The 16384-nt window shown below is 36.8% G+C and overlaps 3 protein-coding genes across 6 annotated transcripts; 2 read left to right on the top strand and 1 right to left on the bottom strand.

Moving 5' to 3' along the window:
- Positions 1-1243: 1243 nt before the first annotated feature.
- LOC129794526 (protein D3-like) lies at positions 1244-1852 on the top strand. The gene has a single exon (XM_055835279.1). The coding sequence runs from the start codon at positions 1244-1246 to the stop codon at positions 1850-1852; it is 609 nt and encodes a 202-aa protein (XP_055691254.1).
- Positions 1853-4193: 2341 nt separating this feature from the next.
- LOC129796473 (protein charlatan) lies at positions 4194-16322 on the bottom strand. 4 transcript variants are annotated; one of them, XM_055838435.1, is made up of 6 exons: positions 16141-16322; positions 7867-8113; positions 6616-7787; positions 6218-6361; positions 5742-5954; positions 4194-5311 (listed from the first exon to the last, which is right to left on the bottom strand). In XM_055838435.1, exons 2-6 carry the CDS (start codon positions 8053-8055, stop codon positions 4435-4437), a joined length of 2595 nt encoding a protein of 864 aa, XP_055694410.1. In that variant the 5' UTR covers positions 8056-8113; positions 16141-16322; the 3' UTR covers positions 4194-4434. The 4 variants fall into 4 exon arrangements, with proteins under 4 accessions (XP_055694410.1, XP_055694411.1, XP_055694409.1 ...); XM_055838436.1 differs by lacking the exon at positions 16141-16322 and adding an exon at positions 15372-15928; XM_055838434.1 differs by lacking the exon at positions 16141-16322 and adding an exon at positions 12987-13225.
- On the top strand, positions 9062-9835 carry LOC129796505 (calcium and integrin-binding protein 1-like). The gene is made up of 2 exons (XM_055838509.1): positions 9062-9290; positions 9359-9835. The coding sequence occupies exons 1-2, from the start codon at positions 9102-9104 to the stop codon at positions 9725-9727; spliced, it is 558 nt and encodes a 185-aa protein (XP_055694484.1). The 5' UTR covers positions 9062-9101; the 3' UTR covers positions 9728-9835.
- Positions 16323-16384: the final 62 nt, after the last annotated feature.

The raw sequence follows: 16384 nt of genomic DNA, 5'->3' as shown, positions 1-16384 counted from the left end.
ATGAAAATTTAATAGAATAACTTAAAATTTTGAACAATTTTCAAAAAAAAAAAGAACTTAAGCTGACTGATCAATTAGGTCGCGGAAATCGACTTTCAATGCTGCAAACTGCTCCTTTACTTCCGTCAGCTGCCGCTTCAACTTCTCCTTTTCTCGCTGGAGGAGGCAACTCTCCTCTTGAAGACGAGCATTGCTCTCCAGCAACTTATGGTTGGCGTTCACCATAGATATGTACTAAAATTGAAACAAATAATTCGGGGTGAAAAAGAAAAAAATCAAATTAAAAATTGATACCTCATCTAGCACAGCTTTATTGATCTTCTCCATCTTCTTGAGGTGTTGGTTTAATTCTTTGTTCAACTTCTTTGAGTCCATCCTTCCTCTTTTTTTTCCTCAAAATTTTCTTCCTCACAATTTTCAACTTCCTTTCCTCAGTGAATTGCTTTTATTTTATTTTTTCAAAATCAACAGTTACTTAGATTTTCAATTAAGATTTTCAAAAAAAAAACGAATATTTGTAAATTGCTTATCCAAATACAATAAAAATATTAAAAATCTTCTAAAATTCATATTCTGAGAGTTTATTAAGCTGAACTGACTAAATATTTGAGCTCTGAAAGAAGAGTTTGAGTTTGCTGAAGACCAATCTGTGTGAAGCAACTTGCAGGGATTCCTTCTCATGAGATTCATTCGACCCATTCGACCTATTTAGTGCAGCAATTAAATGAAAAATGATGTAAAAGAAGTCCTCGACGGTGAAGATGTTGATTCAAAATGACTCAACTGACCTTTTAGATGCCTTTAACATTTTCTCAAACTCTATTTCTTTGATTTTTTAATTTTTTTTGCTGAAAGAAAGATTTTCTGATACATTTTCCACAAAAAAAAACGTTTTTTTATTACATTCTTCCTCTTTATTTTCCTTTTATAGTGAAATTATAACATTTACACATTTTTTCATCTTTCCATTTTCTTTTTTTTTAATTGAATTATTACTCTATCAAATAATCGTTCTTTTTTTTACTGTGGCCATAGAGGAAATAAATTGGTAAACTGAAATATTTTTTCGCAGAAGAAAATCATCATCTTTTGTGAATCATTCGCAATCGTCGGAAAGGTATTCCTTTGCTTTTTTGTGGGCGAAAAACCCGCCTATCTACGCGTGCAAAGTGCCCTATCAGTATTACGAGTATTGGTATAAAAGCCCCATCGGGAGGTATGGATGGGGATAGTTTGTGGGAAAATGAAGAATCTTTCGGTTGTGCTTTTGTTCGCTTTTGTTGCCTTTGGAGGGGCTTTCTTGGGTCCTGACATTCCGGGTGTTTTTCGTGCAGCACGAATTGTACCCAATGTCATTCCCGTAGCACCCACGCGACAACTTGAGGTCATCTACGGGACCTTCAATCGCGTCTCACTGGGCGAGGAACTCAGCCCTGCTGCTGTGCGCAATTCCCCGAATGTAGTGAAGTGCATCCTGTGTGGCATTCGCCTCACTGGCTTCTACACCCTCGTCCTCATTGATCCCGATGCTCCACGTCCTGACAACCCCTTTGAGGCGAACTTCCTGCATCACATGGTTGTCAATGTGCCAGGACATCGCTTTGGGTTTGGGCTCCACATGGGTGAGACGGTGGCTGAGTACGTGGGTACGCAACAATCTCAGAGCACAGCCTTTCATCGCTACATCTTCCTACTCTACCAACAACCCACTGGACGGAGGCTCTTCAATGAGCCACGCATTAATGCCACTGAGACGGCACTACGACGCAACTTTGCCCTCGACACTTTTGTCTCCAAGTATGGCCTCCAGCTCGTTGCTGGGAACTTCTTCCAAGCCAATCCTGCTGCCTAAATAACTCATGCTTATTTCCCACAACACAATAAAGCTCAATTGCAATTAATTTTCTTCCTTCAATCATTAAATTTTATATCTTCGAAAAAATGAATTTTGCCAATATTAAATTATTACTTCGTTGTGCTCCTCTTGTTTGCCACCCACTATCATCGTTGCGAATCATACCAACAGGAATGTGCTTGCTTTCTACAACATTTTTATGTCTGTTTGATAAGATTTACTTCTCAGACATTTAATATCTTGTCAGTAAAGGAGTTTATTCACTCTGGTTTGCGATATAAAGTCAATTAAGGAAAGACAACAAATTCAAAGGATTTTGTCCTTCCTAATAAAAAAGCTGAAAAAAAGTTTCAATAAAAGGATAATAGAAGAAATAGTACAAGATTAAAAAAAACTTCCTTATTTGGTTAATTTGCAATTTTTGTTTACAAAAATTCCTCTTGAAACTAACCGTGAGAAACATCTGTGCAAATGTTTCATGCATTATGACGTAATTCTTTGCATTTTTAGGCAAATCTTTGGCGGTTTTTTCCAGCTGGACGATTTCTAAACCTTTTTTTTTTAATTTTCTACAACATGACGTGATTTTTAACCCTTTCGCATCTATGTAAAACATAGAAACATTAAAACATACGCTGTTTTGTATCACGCTATTTATTCTGTGGATGCTTTCAAAGTACAATTCTCAGTCAGAACTTCTTTTTTTTGTCTCTTTTGCGTGAATTTAATGCATTTTTAACTTGAAGAAATTCTTAAATTCATAAAAAAAGGTTTGGTAAATAAAATGTTTCATATTTAGGTCTGTGTATGACCGAAAGAACGCGAAAGGGTTAAAAGAGGATTGAAATCAATGAGGTCGATTCTGATAAAAAAAACATTCTATTCTCGTTTAATAAAATAAAAACAAAGATTGTTTCAGAAAACAGTTAAAAATATCTTTAACCCTTTCAGGTCCACGAATAAATTAGCGAACTAATTGAACTAAAAATAATTTATATGGGTTCCTTTGAGCTCAAAAGACATTTTTGGCAAAAAATCCCAAATAAAAAATTTTCGGTTTTTCGTCCTTCTTGATCCTGTGAGTCCTTGGGGATGTCCTTTTGTGGTCATAAAATGATCAGAGATTGTAAAGACATAGTCTTGTACTAATTTGGACTTAATATTCATAAAATAACTATACAAAATGAAACATTTTCAAAATCGAGCCTTTGGGTCAGCGTATGACCCTATGGACCTTAAAGGGTTAAAGGGACCTGAAAAAGTAATTTTGGTTCAAAAAGTCGATTAAAGAAATAAAATATCAAAATCTTTCAAGATTTTTCCCAAAATACCAAAAATCTTATAACTGACGTAAACAAAAGAAAAGATTTCTATCAGAATCTACCCTAATAAATATCATACTGAACTAATTTTGATTAAAAATTGTGGAAAGCATTTTCAAAAAGCAAAGAAAATTTAGAAAATGCTTATGTCTATAAATCATCAACTTCGACAATGATTAGACTAAAATCAGACAAAAAGTTTAGAAAAGAAAAATTTTGAAATTTTTAAGCACATTCCCGTATTGATTGCACAGGACGTATGTATGTAAATAAAATTCCCGAAATTTTTCATTAAGAAATAAATTCAATTAGAGCAAAAAAAAGAAAGTATTCGCATTTAAGGAAAGATTATACATTCACATTACATTGAGTTTTTTTTCCATCATTTCAAAATGCATTTTTGGGCCCTAAATATCCCCAAAAAATCTACCACAGTGATGTCTTATTAATTTGTTTTCAAAGAAAAAACGCTGTGTGTTTAAAAACTAAGTTTATATCATTATTTTTTTATGCTTGAAAGTGAGGATTTTTTTGCATTTTCTATTTACACTAAAAATGTCTTTTTTAGCAATGTCTTCTTATCATCCATCACACTTCTATGACAACTTTTTTTCTTCCTCTTTTCACTACAGAACATGGCTTTTTTTCTTACAAATTAATTATGTATATAATAATATATATTAAATTTATTTCCTACTGGTGAGTGTTGTGTGTGTCAAAGATTTCCTTTAATCATTGGATTTTTTTTCGTGATTTTCTGACTTTTGTTTTAAATAAGGGATGGTCACGTTATTTTGGAAACTCGGGGACTTTCAAGAGCGATTTTCAAGCCAATTTTTAAACCAAAATTTTGAAATCTGCTTGCACTCTTGTTAAATGGCCAAATACTGATAAGAATTCAGTATTTTTGATTTAGAAAATAAATTTTTGTGCTCAAAAAATTTATTTGAAATTCTCACATTTTGGCCATTTTGTTCCTGTAGAGTTTCCAAAATAACGTGACCATCCCTTAATTTATCTTTTTTTCTTGTTTTAATACTTTTTTTTCTTTATTTATAATTATATATCCTTTATAATATATTGATTTTTTATATATATTTTTATATAGTTACTATAAATCCTTTTTCTGGCAAAAAAATCATTCTTTCACATTTTCTTCTTCTGTTTAGAAGAACTTTAGCAACACACACAATTTATTTAAAATTAATCTCTTCTGTTTTTTTTTTCTGGTAAAATTGAAATTATTTAATTTCCACTTTAGGACTTAACACATTCGGCTCTCTCTGAGGCGGTACGTATAAGTCCTGTCTCTGTGGGTGTCAATGATGCTTCTGGGATGCGCTTTGTGCGCTTTAGAAGCTTAAATGTACGTCTTTTGTGGACAATTTGCTGATGAAGGAGAAGTTTGTAGCGCTTTGTGTAGGATTCATGGCAGGTGGGGCAGGCAAAGCGACGTTCACTGTGTCGCCACAGGGTGTGCAGGATGAGTGAGGCCTTCGAATGGAATGGCATCACGACAAACTTGTGGCGATAGATGCAAATTTGGCAGGTTTGACGACGCGACACTAAACGCGTGAGGTGCTTATCGCGTATCCTTGCCACATTCGTTGTATCTATCATTGTTTGCGGTATCTTCCGTGGCTTTTGCTGCTTCCTGTGCCTCTTCTCACACGCTGCCTCTTCGCGTTGTTGCACCTCCTTCTGCCGGCGCTCCTTCATGGCAGTCATGTATGCCGTATACATCCCCATAATCTCCTTCATCCACATTTTATCATCCCATTTGTCGCATTTATGAGGAAAACCATGATTTGTATTTTCCTTGTCATGGCATGAACTCCGTCGTCGGTTCTTTTTTGCTATCGCGGGAGGCGAATTACTCATTGCTCCTGAAAAGTCACCAATACCATATTTTGCTGTTACATCACGGGATTCCTCATTCCCGTCCCCATGTGACTCTTCACGTTTCATCTGCTGCTGCTGCTGCTGCTGCTGCTGCTGCACCATTATTTGCTCCATCAAACTACCAATGATGGCCAATGATGGTGGAACAATCAATTTATCTCCGCCCCCCGCATTATGAAAATCCTGGGCGACTGAAGCGGTATTTCGACTCAGAGCCGCCATCCGGAGTTGGCTGAACAGAAAGAAAATTGTAAAATGAAACTTTTATCATTCAATTTCCTCCTGGTTGAAGCTTCCTGAGAGAGCTTTTCTATTTTTATGAAGGAAAAATTACTCTGAAAGGATAAGTAATTTATGGAGAAGAGGAGGAAATGGAAGAAATGTTCTATTTGGTTTTATATACTTTGTTTTACTTTTTCTTTAGACAAAAAAAAAATTTTAAAAATTTTATTTTTAGCTATCCAATACACATTATTATTTTTAGTCGTTTTAATAGCCGAGAGATTCTAATTGTCATACCTCTTGCTGATACTTTTATCAATACAAGTGGCGCAGGTTCGATTCTCGTAGATTTTTAATTAAATTTCTTTTTTTTTCTTTCTATTTTTCTCTATAAAATCATTCTCAAGAAAAGAATAAATGTAAAAGAAAAAAAAGCTCACCGGGTATAATCTTCTGGATCACTTCCGTCGGCTTCCATGTACTGAAAGAGGCGCTCAGCGCCCTTCTTCTGATTCGTCGAATTGCTCGAACTTCTATTTGTGCTCCTCCACTGCTGTATGCCCAAATCTCCCAAATTCTGATTATTGTTGGAGCTGTAACTCGAACCCGTTGCCCCGGCGCAATTGTCCACATTTGAGTTGTGCGTCAAGGAGCTACGGGATGAGGGTCTTTTTTTAATAAAACTCAAACTTTTTCCTTATCCCACAAAACTCTTTAAAAGTCAGAGTATGAGAAAATGTTTGTTAAATTAAAATTTATAATGTACGTAAATAAAAACTCTCTCTACTCTGACATAAAAAAAATGCAAAAAAGGATAAAATATTACAAAACAAAAAAAAACCGAAAATGTGGAATCAACGTAAAAACAAAGGAAGCTGAAGACAAAACGAACACAGGGGCATACAAAAGTTCTCACCAAAATGCATGACCAGATGCTGTGGAATTTGTATTATTTGTTAATTGAGACGCTGTATTTTGTACGAAAGAGTTGCTAATCGATCTTAAAACTGTACAAGACGCACTTCCGCCTCCGGACCGCGCAGGTCTCGAGTCATGGGGACTAAAGAGGTCAACATCAGGCATACCATATTGGGTTAATTAGTCACAAATATCTTTCTTTTGTTTCATAAGGAAAATCTTTTGTTTTTTCTCATAAAATTTAAATTTTAGATAAGTTTTCCTTCCTTGATGATTAAAATGGAACTCAAAGCTAAAAAAATCTCTTTTCTCAGCTTTTTTTTGGCAATTTAAAAATCCAAATTGTGCCATTTTAACCACAAGAGAAGAATAAGAATAAAACTCAAAGTAACTTACTGAACTTCAGTCTGATGTGTCATAAATTGGGCTTGATCGTCTGCGAGGAAATTGCACTTGTTGCAGGCCTTTTTGTTGTGCACCTTGAACACATGCGTGGCTAGGCGCTCAGACCTGGCTGCCTTGTAGTCGCACATGATGCAAACGAAGGGTTTAGTGTGTGTATTGAGGTGCCTCTTGAGTCCCCAATTGTCCGCACCCGTCCACGGGCAGTAGCAGCAGACATACCTCTTGTCACCTTGCTTCTTCTTCACCCCTTGTGCAGCATTACTGCTCACTTTTTCCGTCTTCATCGTCATCTTCTTCTCCGGCACCTGACTCTCGGCAATGTGCATCTTCTCCGCGGGTGCATCTGCATCACCCGATGGATTTTGCGACAACATCTCCTGGGGATTTTGTCCATTAGTTGCAGCCTCAGTGGCACTAGATGCTGTTCGTGCACCAAGAAATTCACTTATATGCTGCTGTTGCTGACTCAGTGCACTCCCACCGCTGGCACCAGTTGCACTGATATATGTGGATTTTGTGGTAGTCGCATTTGAGCTACCCGATTGACTTTTTCGTGTCTTATTGATGTCATAATTGAGCTCCCTGTGCATTCGCAGGAAGTGCTTCTTCACATGATCCGCCCTGTTGAATTGCTTAAGGCATGCATAGCAATGGAAGGGCTTCTCATCTTTGTGGATATTCTCATGGCGCGTAAAGAGATCCCGCCGATCTGTGGAATAGGGGCACGATTGGCAATTGTAGCGCTTTGTCCCTGAGCCACTAGATGAACTACCACCACGCACTGATGTTGCATTTTGACCCTTCTGCCCGCTGCCACTACCCCCAGCAGCTCCATCATTTGCCCCATCGTGATTCTTGTGCTTCGACGATGATTTCTGCGTGCAATTGTATGCGGCATTCTTATTGGCATTCCACGGGAGGCACTCCTCCGCATTTCCTGGCCACCTCTCGTCATTCACCATGAATGAATTATTCCCATTGCGGGATGCCGATGAGGATGATGATTGGAAGTTGTGCGATATGGCACCCGGTGGGGGGAAACCATTCTGCATGAGGGCTGCCAATCCAAAAGCCGTTGTAATGTGATCCTCCGTCTTGAATGTATTATTTGTCTCCGATGCATTATTTTCGTATTCAATTGTTGTGAGAGTGCGATCTGCCATCTGAAAGAATCCACGAGATTTTGTGAAAATTCAATTTTTTACAATTTTCTCTTATTTTTCAAAGAAAAAATAAACTCACCAATGTTGTAAAAGATCTCTCCCCTTCCGGCAATGTGGGTCCTGTTGTGGCTACATGAGCCATAGGAGTACCAAGTGTATGAAGGCCATGTCCTGTTTCTTCTCCATACAACTTCCTTGTGATCTCCTTGAACATATCTTCATACGCTTCGACACCCGTCGTCTGGGTTGTGGGTATTAGCGTCGCCATTTGCACCACCCGCTGCCACTCCGTCTACTTCTAAGTGCCAACAATCCTCAGTGGTGTTCTGCAAAAATTAAACAGAAAAACAATCTATTGAGATACAATATTTACGGCAACTACCCTCAGTAACCTGATCCCTCAATCTCCACCTCTTAAAAGTAAAAAGAAGAAAGTTGTTTGTATTTTTGTGATTTTCTTAAAAGCAAAAAATATACAAAATTTTTGAAATTTTGTTGCTTTTTAATTTTGTTCTTTATCCTATCGACGCTGTTGGTGACCATCTTGAAAAAATTAGACATAGTAAATATTTAGTCTATTCAAAGCAACCTTGCACCTAAGCTCCACATTCCTACAAAACCTTACAAAAAAAACTTGAAATTGAAGTTATTTAAAAGAAATATTAAAGCTATTTGATTGGCTGAAAAGTTCATGTGAAGCATTCTCATTAGTTGGTGTACCTTCTTCAGTAGTGCAAATGTTGAGTAAAAGCAAACAAGGTAAAGGATAATTTAATTGAGCTTGCAGTAAAATTATGGAATTTAATTTTATTATTCTTTTTATTTTTCATTATTATATCAACTTAAACAACAAATTCTTTGCTTAAATTGCGTATTTTTTTTTATAAAGACTTAAAACAAATATTTGTTAAATCTGAAAGGATATTTTTGCAGCAAAATTAATTCTTAAAAATTAATCTGTATGAAATAAAACAAAAAAAATTATCAAGAACATTTAAAATAATTTTTTTTGTTAAAATAATTTATAAGCGGAAGTAAATTTTTTTTTTCTATTTATTCAGTTGATTTACTTTTGGATAAACACTACCCATAAATCCAAACACTGCCATTTAAATCAATCAGAGCACTTTCAATTATCTCTCCACTATCAATTCATTAAGTATCGCGAGGTTTGTTATCTAATCACCCACCGCGCAACCACTCAATTGCCAATATACTGATAATTTCCCAACGGACGGAAGGAAGAAGACAGACTTTCTCATTCTTTTCAGTCTTTGTGCATCAGGCAAGTAAGGAGGGTGATCAGCCGAAGAAATGGGTGGTAGTGCGAGTATCTTAACAAAGGAACAATTGGAGGAGTACGCAGAACTGACCTATTTAACCAAATACGAAATTCACTACATTTTTACAAGATTCCTCAAACTCGGACCAACGCAAATTGCAACGGATTTTCATTTCCGTTTCAACTCTCACTACGTCATGGAAGAATTTCCGCAGCTTAAGGTACCTATGAGGAATAGCAGGAGAAAAGTGCAAACCTTGAATGTATTTTTTGTTTAATCTTGGTGCAGTTTAATCCATTTCGAAAGGAAATCTTTCGGATTTTCTCCTCCCAAAAAGACGGACATTTCTCATTTGAGGACTTCCTGGACTTGTGCTCTGTTATGTCCGAAAATTGTCCACTTGAAGTGAAAGCCGCCTGGGCCTTTAGGATACTCGACTTCAATGGAGACAATGAAATCTCCCGGGATGACATTATCGTTCTCCTGGATCGTCTTACAGGCACTTCAAGACTAACTGAGGATGATAAAAATCAAATCTCTGACATTCTCCTGCACGAAATGGATCTCCAACACACGGGAAGTATGAGTCAATTGGAATTTCTACATGCCATGACAAAAATGCCCGAATTTGCGACTTCTTTCTCCTTTCGTCCATAGCCAAAGGGAGAAGAAAGACAGCTCATTGAGAATTTTATTTTATTTTACTTTATTTTATTGTGCAATTGATGATTCAAGTGGCAATATATTGAGAATTTTTCTATCTTATCACCCAGAGGTTGTCTTTAACAATTTTCCCGTGAAATAAGGTTGTTTGACAAGACGTTGCAATTTTGTCAGAAGATCGGGGCTAATGAAGTCAGACGTACAATACATGAAAAGTTCAATTATCATCAGGGACATCAGGAGCTACTTGGAAGATAGAAAAAATCCTTATAGAACTCGTTATTCCTTAATATTCCTTATTATATATGATTAAAAACAATATTATGTCGTCATTTTTTTTTTAGCATTTTTCGGGCAAAGGAGTTTATTCTTCGGTAATATAAAAACTTCATCATTCATGGAATAATTTTAACCCGCAGTTTTAGAGAAACAAAAAATGAATAGGTAATTAAAGAAAATCTCCGTTTTCCACTGAGATTAGGTATGTACATAGAAAAAAAAATCCAATAAAGATTTAAAAAAATGTCGCCCCAATTTGACATACATTTCCTTAACCCCGTAAGGATCATAAGGAATCTAGCAGGTGGAAAGACGTGAAAGAAATTTTTGTGACTTTCTTTAAGCTCAAATATGACGATTTTGGCCAAAAATCCGATTTTTTTTAATTCTTGGCTTTTCGTCCTTCTTGATCCTGTGAGTCCTTGGAGATATCCTTTTGTGTTTTCAAAATGTCCAAAGAACATAAAGACATAATCATGCATAGGTTTTGTCTCAAAAATAAAAATTAACAGGCTAAAATTAGGCATTTTTTAAAAACGAGATGGGACCTAAACGTACGGTCCTTAAGTAGTTAAACCTAAAACTAATTTGGTAAATATCCTTTATAGAGAACAAACCCTAATGTTATCTTCAAAGCATTAAAATACTTCAAATTGTAGTTCTGAATTGTTTTATTTCACCCTTTCTATCTCTTATTAATTCTTCTTAAAATTTTACACTGAACTACCTCTCCAGCAGTCCAACGCGAGAAATAAGTAAGACTTTAAGTCGTCGGCATATTAACCGACTGTTTAACCCCGCTCTTCACCCTCGTAACACCCGAAAAAAAATTCTCACCCTCTGCCTGCCCCCTTGTTCCGAAGAAACTGCGTGGAGTTGCTACACAGCGAAACGAATGTGTGGGAAACAAAGAGGTCGGAGGAAGAGAATGTGGGCGAATAGAGTGCTCGAGGGCAGAATGGCGCAACTTCGTATAGCACCCTCCATGCTTTTTGTCTCACCATATTGGCAGTGAGTTCGGGCCTGCCTAAGCCTCCCACACATGTGTGTTAACTTTTCGTCGGGTTGAAGGCAAAAAAAAAAAGACGCTAGCTGGCTAATTCGCTCTCTTGCTCCGTTGGTGCCTCTCTCACAGCGTTGGCGATTTTTGTGAGACGAGGAATCTCTCGTCCGTAATATGAGCCCGCCACCTCGCCCATCTTTCTCCCTTTTTTTCTGCTTTCCATGCCGCTGCGCTATATTCTTCCACCCAAAAGGGGTTCCTCACTCAAAATACCCTCAAATTCTGCGCCTCAAGTCTCTATAGTTGTGCTAATAAATAAAAACCTGACCTATAAGGCAGTGTCCTTTCTTGCGTCCTATTCAATTTTTATCCTTTATTTTTTTTGTGAAAGAATCTCATATTTGAGATAAAAATTTTTCACCTTTAACGCCTTGAACACTTTAAGGATCAAAAGGAGTCCCAGTGTGTCGCATGTGACATAAACAATTTTAGGGGACAAATAAGATATTTTTAATTAAAATCCGATTGATCTGAAATTTCAAGGATTTCTTGGTCGCTGAATAAGGTTCATTATCAGGATTCTCTGCTCTTTTCTGATTGATATGAAAAGTGTCTTGGACAGTAGAAGACAGCGATAGACGAAAGGTTAAATAAAGATTTATTTATTTATTTAATAATGATTAAATAACATAATAGGTAGCTTCGTTCCTTTGGTTGTCTGACCCGATGGGCATCATATGGGAGCTATGAGCAATTCCCCCAGTAACCTCTGACTCTAGGCCTCACAACTAAACTGTTCTGGTGCACGGTTGACCTAAGAGTATGTACTAAATTTTTAACTCACAACTCTACTCTCTCACCTCTCTAGCCTATCGGCTTTGCAACTCTCTTTTCTCTCTCTCTCCTGATCGTATGTACCTTATGTATTTTAATTAATTTAATACATGTTCTAGATCCTATTTATCCCATTCACTTGATAGAATTTACCATAATGAAATATTTTTAATTTTTATCAAATTCTACGTATTTTTAACATTTTTTCATCTTTCCCTGAAGTTGTAACTTTTTGACTCTCTTTGTACCACCCCCTGTTTGTACCTTCAACCCTGTTATTCTACCCTTACACCCCCTTTCCCCCCTCCCCTTCTAAGCCCAAGACCACCCGCATTATTCTAAGTAGGTGTAAGAAGCATCTCAAAGCGACCTCCCGGGTTGTAGTGAGAAACCCCTTCTTCCACCTTCTTTTTCTCTCCCACGGCCACCTCCTTGGCAACCCATCTCGCACACACCATCCCACTCACCCAGCACACCTCGCCTCTCTGTATGTGGTGGAGACAAGGCGGGCAGTGTGCGTTTCCTCGGAATGGATCGCTCACTCACAGTGTGTTTGGGAACAAAGGGAGGGTGCCTGACTGGTGCGATCGAGGGCCCGGATGGGTGTCTCTCGCCTTCTCGCTCCCGCACCCGTTTGTGGTGGAAATTATAAAGTGTGGGGTGTTGAATGCCTCGGCGTGGGTTTTTGTGTCTGGCTGTTTTGGGACGAAAAAGAGGGCGAAAAGAGAAACTCCAAGAATTTTTGGGTGTTTGATCATCGAGACTCCTTTTTTTCTTCTTCTTCTGCCCTCGCCTCTCCTCCCCTGTTTCTCCCATCCCATACGACCCACACCCAGTGAGGCAAAAAAGAATTTTTAGAAATAAAAAACCTTCGCTGCTTCCACCATCATGCGTATGTGTGGTGGTTGCATTCCGAGGCAGCAGGAAATAGGGGTGGAATTTTTCCACCAACGGATTTTCCATTCAAAGAAAAAAAAATATTATGTATGTGTAAGAATTTATGGCAAGTTGCGGGAGAAATGTGGGTGGACTTGTGAGAAGCTTGGAAATGGAGAAGAGACACCGCCACAGCTCGAGGAGGCCGGAGAGCAACCCACCGCCACCACCAAACCACCCACGCCAAAACTGGTTTCTCACCTTGTTCCACGGTCAAATGGGTCTGGTTGCCCAATTTTGCGCTGTCGCTCACCCAATTGCCCACCAAATCACTCACAATGGACCACCTGTACGCACTGCCACACAATCCACACAGCAAAGTGGTTGGAAAAGTCACAAAAACACCCGGGAAAAGTGATAATGCGGCGGAAAGCGATGCAACAGCAGGAAAACACAACCACATTCGCGCACGGTCACCAAAATACTGCGAGCGCGAGCGAGAGAGTGTGGATTTGAGATACTGCTGGATTCTCAAGTGATTCCCAAATGATTCCATGCTGATTCTCTCTGATTCTTAGACTTTTGCGGAATCAACCGCCATTTACGGGGATGTTTGAAATAGCTTTGCACTTTTTCTTTTAAATTAATTATTAAACTTACTAAACTTAATCTGAATACTTAATCCCCTTAATCCCAATAAATGTGTGCAAATTTCATTTTTGGCCGTAAAGTGGATGTTTACGGTGCTTACGTAATGTAATTTATAAAAACATGCATTTCAAAGAGATTTTTGTACAGATTTTTGCTAAAGCTCAATTGATATTTGATGCACGAAGTGTTTAGCAACCGAAGTATATGTTAAAAATGTAAAAATATTTTATGTGTGCACAAAAAGTACAAGTATAATGTTGAAAAGGTTGAAAACATAATTAAAATGAAATGTTTCATTATGGGGTGTGGGAAATCACTCTTAGACTCTTTTTCTTCAAAAAATATGTTATTAATGTTACTAATCGTCCTAATCGTATATGTACAGTACAGTGCTTGTAACTTGTTTAAGCTCCCTCTACCTTTATACAGTTTATACAGAATTTTTTCACGATCGGCCCAGGTGGTTTCGGAGACAAATGAATTTAGGAAATTTAGAAAAAATAGGAAATTTAGAAAAAAAAAAGAAATTTTCATTCAACTGCTTTAAAAATCAAAATAATTTGAACTTTCCGTTACGATTTGCGAGGGTTTTGCCTGCTTGGAATCACACATACAGTCTGCAGACACGCGGGCATAGGAAAACTGTGGGCGCTAAATTTTCATATATTTTTCCACCCACTTGTCTACCCACTGTGTGGTGGGTGGTAAGCCAGCCACGTTGCCGTGGGTATTTCTAACCAATTCTTTGGTCACTACAATATTGCTCCAATTTGTTGTAAATTGTTGAGTTATTTATGAAAATATAGTGCTAAAAATGTAGGTACCACCACTAGTTTAATTTTTTTATAATTTTAAGAACAATGATAAATTGTTCATTTAAGAAAAATTTGTAAAAGGTTAAAAGAGCTGGGCAAAAAGTTTTTACATGTTCTTATTCGAAACAAAAACTGGAAGACTTACTTCAGGAAACATGCAGAAATTATATTTTACTATCATTAAAACATTTTAATAAAAAAAATCGGAATTAATAAATAATACATAAAAGATCCCACAAGCTTCGTAAATTTATAACCTGATTTATAATAAATACAAAACATAATGTCCTAAAACTGGCGGCTTAAGCGTTAATTCTTTGGATTTATGTCTGATTTAATTGTTTAACCCAGGTTTGTACACTCAGGATTTTTTTTTTACTTTTGAGAACTTAAAATAGAAAAGGTTTTCATTGTCGCGAAATTTTAACAGACTTTGAAAGTAGGATTTTGGGAAAATTTTAAAGTTTCTGGGAATGAGTCATATTCTGCAGCAAAGAAATCCTTGAAATCGTTGGAATTTCAGAACAATTTTTTGAAATTTTAAAGATTTTTTGGTCGCAGAATAGGATCCAATGGGCCTTATTCAGCGACCAAGAAATCCTTGAAATTCGCTTTAAATCTTGAAATTTCAGTATAAAATTCAAAGATTTCAAGGTTTTCTTGGTCGCTGAATTAGGCCCAATATCTGAGAGTTAAATACTTTAGCGTAAAATGATGTATTTACGTATGTTTTTGCTCCCTTTTTGGCAATTTGAAAAAAAAATCTCATTTCTGAAATATCTTTTCAAAATTTACTAATTCAGGATTTTATTTAATTAAATAGATTATTAAGGAATAAAAGTTATCATTTTTTCTTCTTTATGTAGAGAGCGTTTAATCCATATGCCCTTTTGTGTCCTCCATGGTTATACAGAAAGATATAGAAATGATTGTACACTAAACGCATGGAAATTATTTATAAATCAGATTTAGTCGATTTAGTTAATTCGATTTTGATTAAAATTGATTTACAAAGACTTTTTAAATAAAATTTTTCCATTTTTTTGACAGGATGGCAATTTCTTCTTGTGAATACATCATAAATTATATTCTGTTAAAAAATAAATTAAAGTTTTCTTTTTATGAGAATTTGAAACATCAAGCATAAAAAATGCAAAAACCTTCAGAATTTTGAACTAACCATTTTGAGGTCAAACGAAACACTTTTTAACACAATATTTTCCATTTTTTTATTCCTAAAATTCTATGTTGGGTAATATTCCTTTTTTTTCAAATTAAAGCCCAGCCCTTAGAACGTCCTTGATTCACAGTTAATCATTGAAAATTCTCATTTTTCCATAGTTTGCTTCCTTCAAAACTAGCACATTGTGCAATTCAAAAGTCTTCACATAATTTATGGAGACGATATCAATCAATTTTCCGAGCGCACCATTTTAACTTTATAGATTTTACGTGCATTTTTCCATTCAAATTTTATACTTTACACGAATATGAATTTTCCATGTGAAAATTCCTTTTTATGCTTTTTTCATTGGAAAATCATAACTTTTCACATTTTCTCAACACTTTTCTTCACTGAAAAACTCAACTCAAAGGTCACCGATACAGCTGGAAAAGGCATGAAAATTGAATTTTTCTTCTTTTTTTTAATGGAAAATTCGGGAAATTTTTTTGAAAGAAAAAAAATCACATTTTCCTAATGATGGACGAAGGATAAATCCCACAGAAATGAAAAGCAAATATACTGAAGAAAAATGCGTGGGAAAATTTTAAGAGAAGTAAAAGAGAAGAGATTTGATAGAGGAAAAAAGATGTGTTGGAAAATTCATTTCTCTTCCGCCACGCAGAAAAAAATGGCCGTGGGTGTTGGGGTGCTCTCATAGTCAAGGAACAGGGGGTGACTTTGCCATCCCCTTTATGCTGTTGTTCTTCATTTTTCCCGTACTCACCATGCGACGTCCCGGCATAGTTGTGCAGCTGCATAGAACACAGGGGCACACGAGAAGAATTTTGGGTACACTTTGGGCATCCACAGATACCCCCAGGATGACCACCAGACGTTTCACGGGCTAACCACTCGCGGAGTGCACGATATCAAAACATTCGCCATTGTGGCGATGGGTGCCGTTTTCGATTTTCTTTGGGTATGAGTGATTCTGTGTGTTTGTGGCTCCGGCGCACGGGAAAGTGCGC

Source organism: Lutzomyia longipalpis, chromosome 4 (genome assembly GCF_024334085.1).
Source record: "Lutzomyia longipalpis isolate SR_M1_2022 chromosome 4, ASM2433408v1".
NCBI classification, from domain to species: Eukaryota; Metazoa; Arthropoda; class Insecta; order Diptera; family Psychodidae; genus Lutzomyia; species Lutzomyia longipalpis.
The sequence above is the reverse complement of the archived record's forward strand: the minus strand, read 5'-3'. Positions and strand labels throughout refer to the sequence as shown.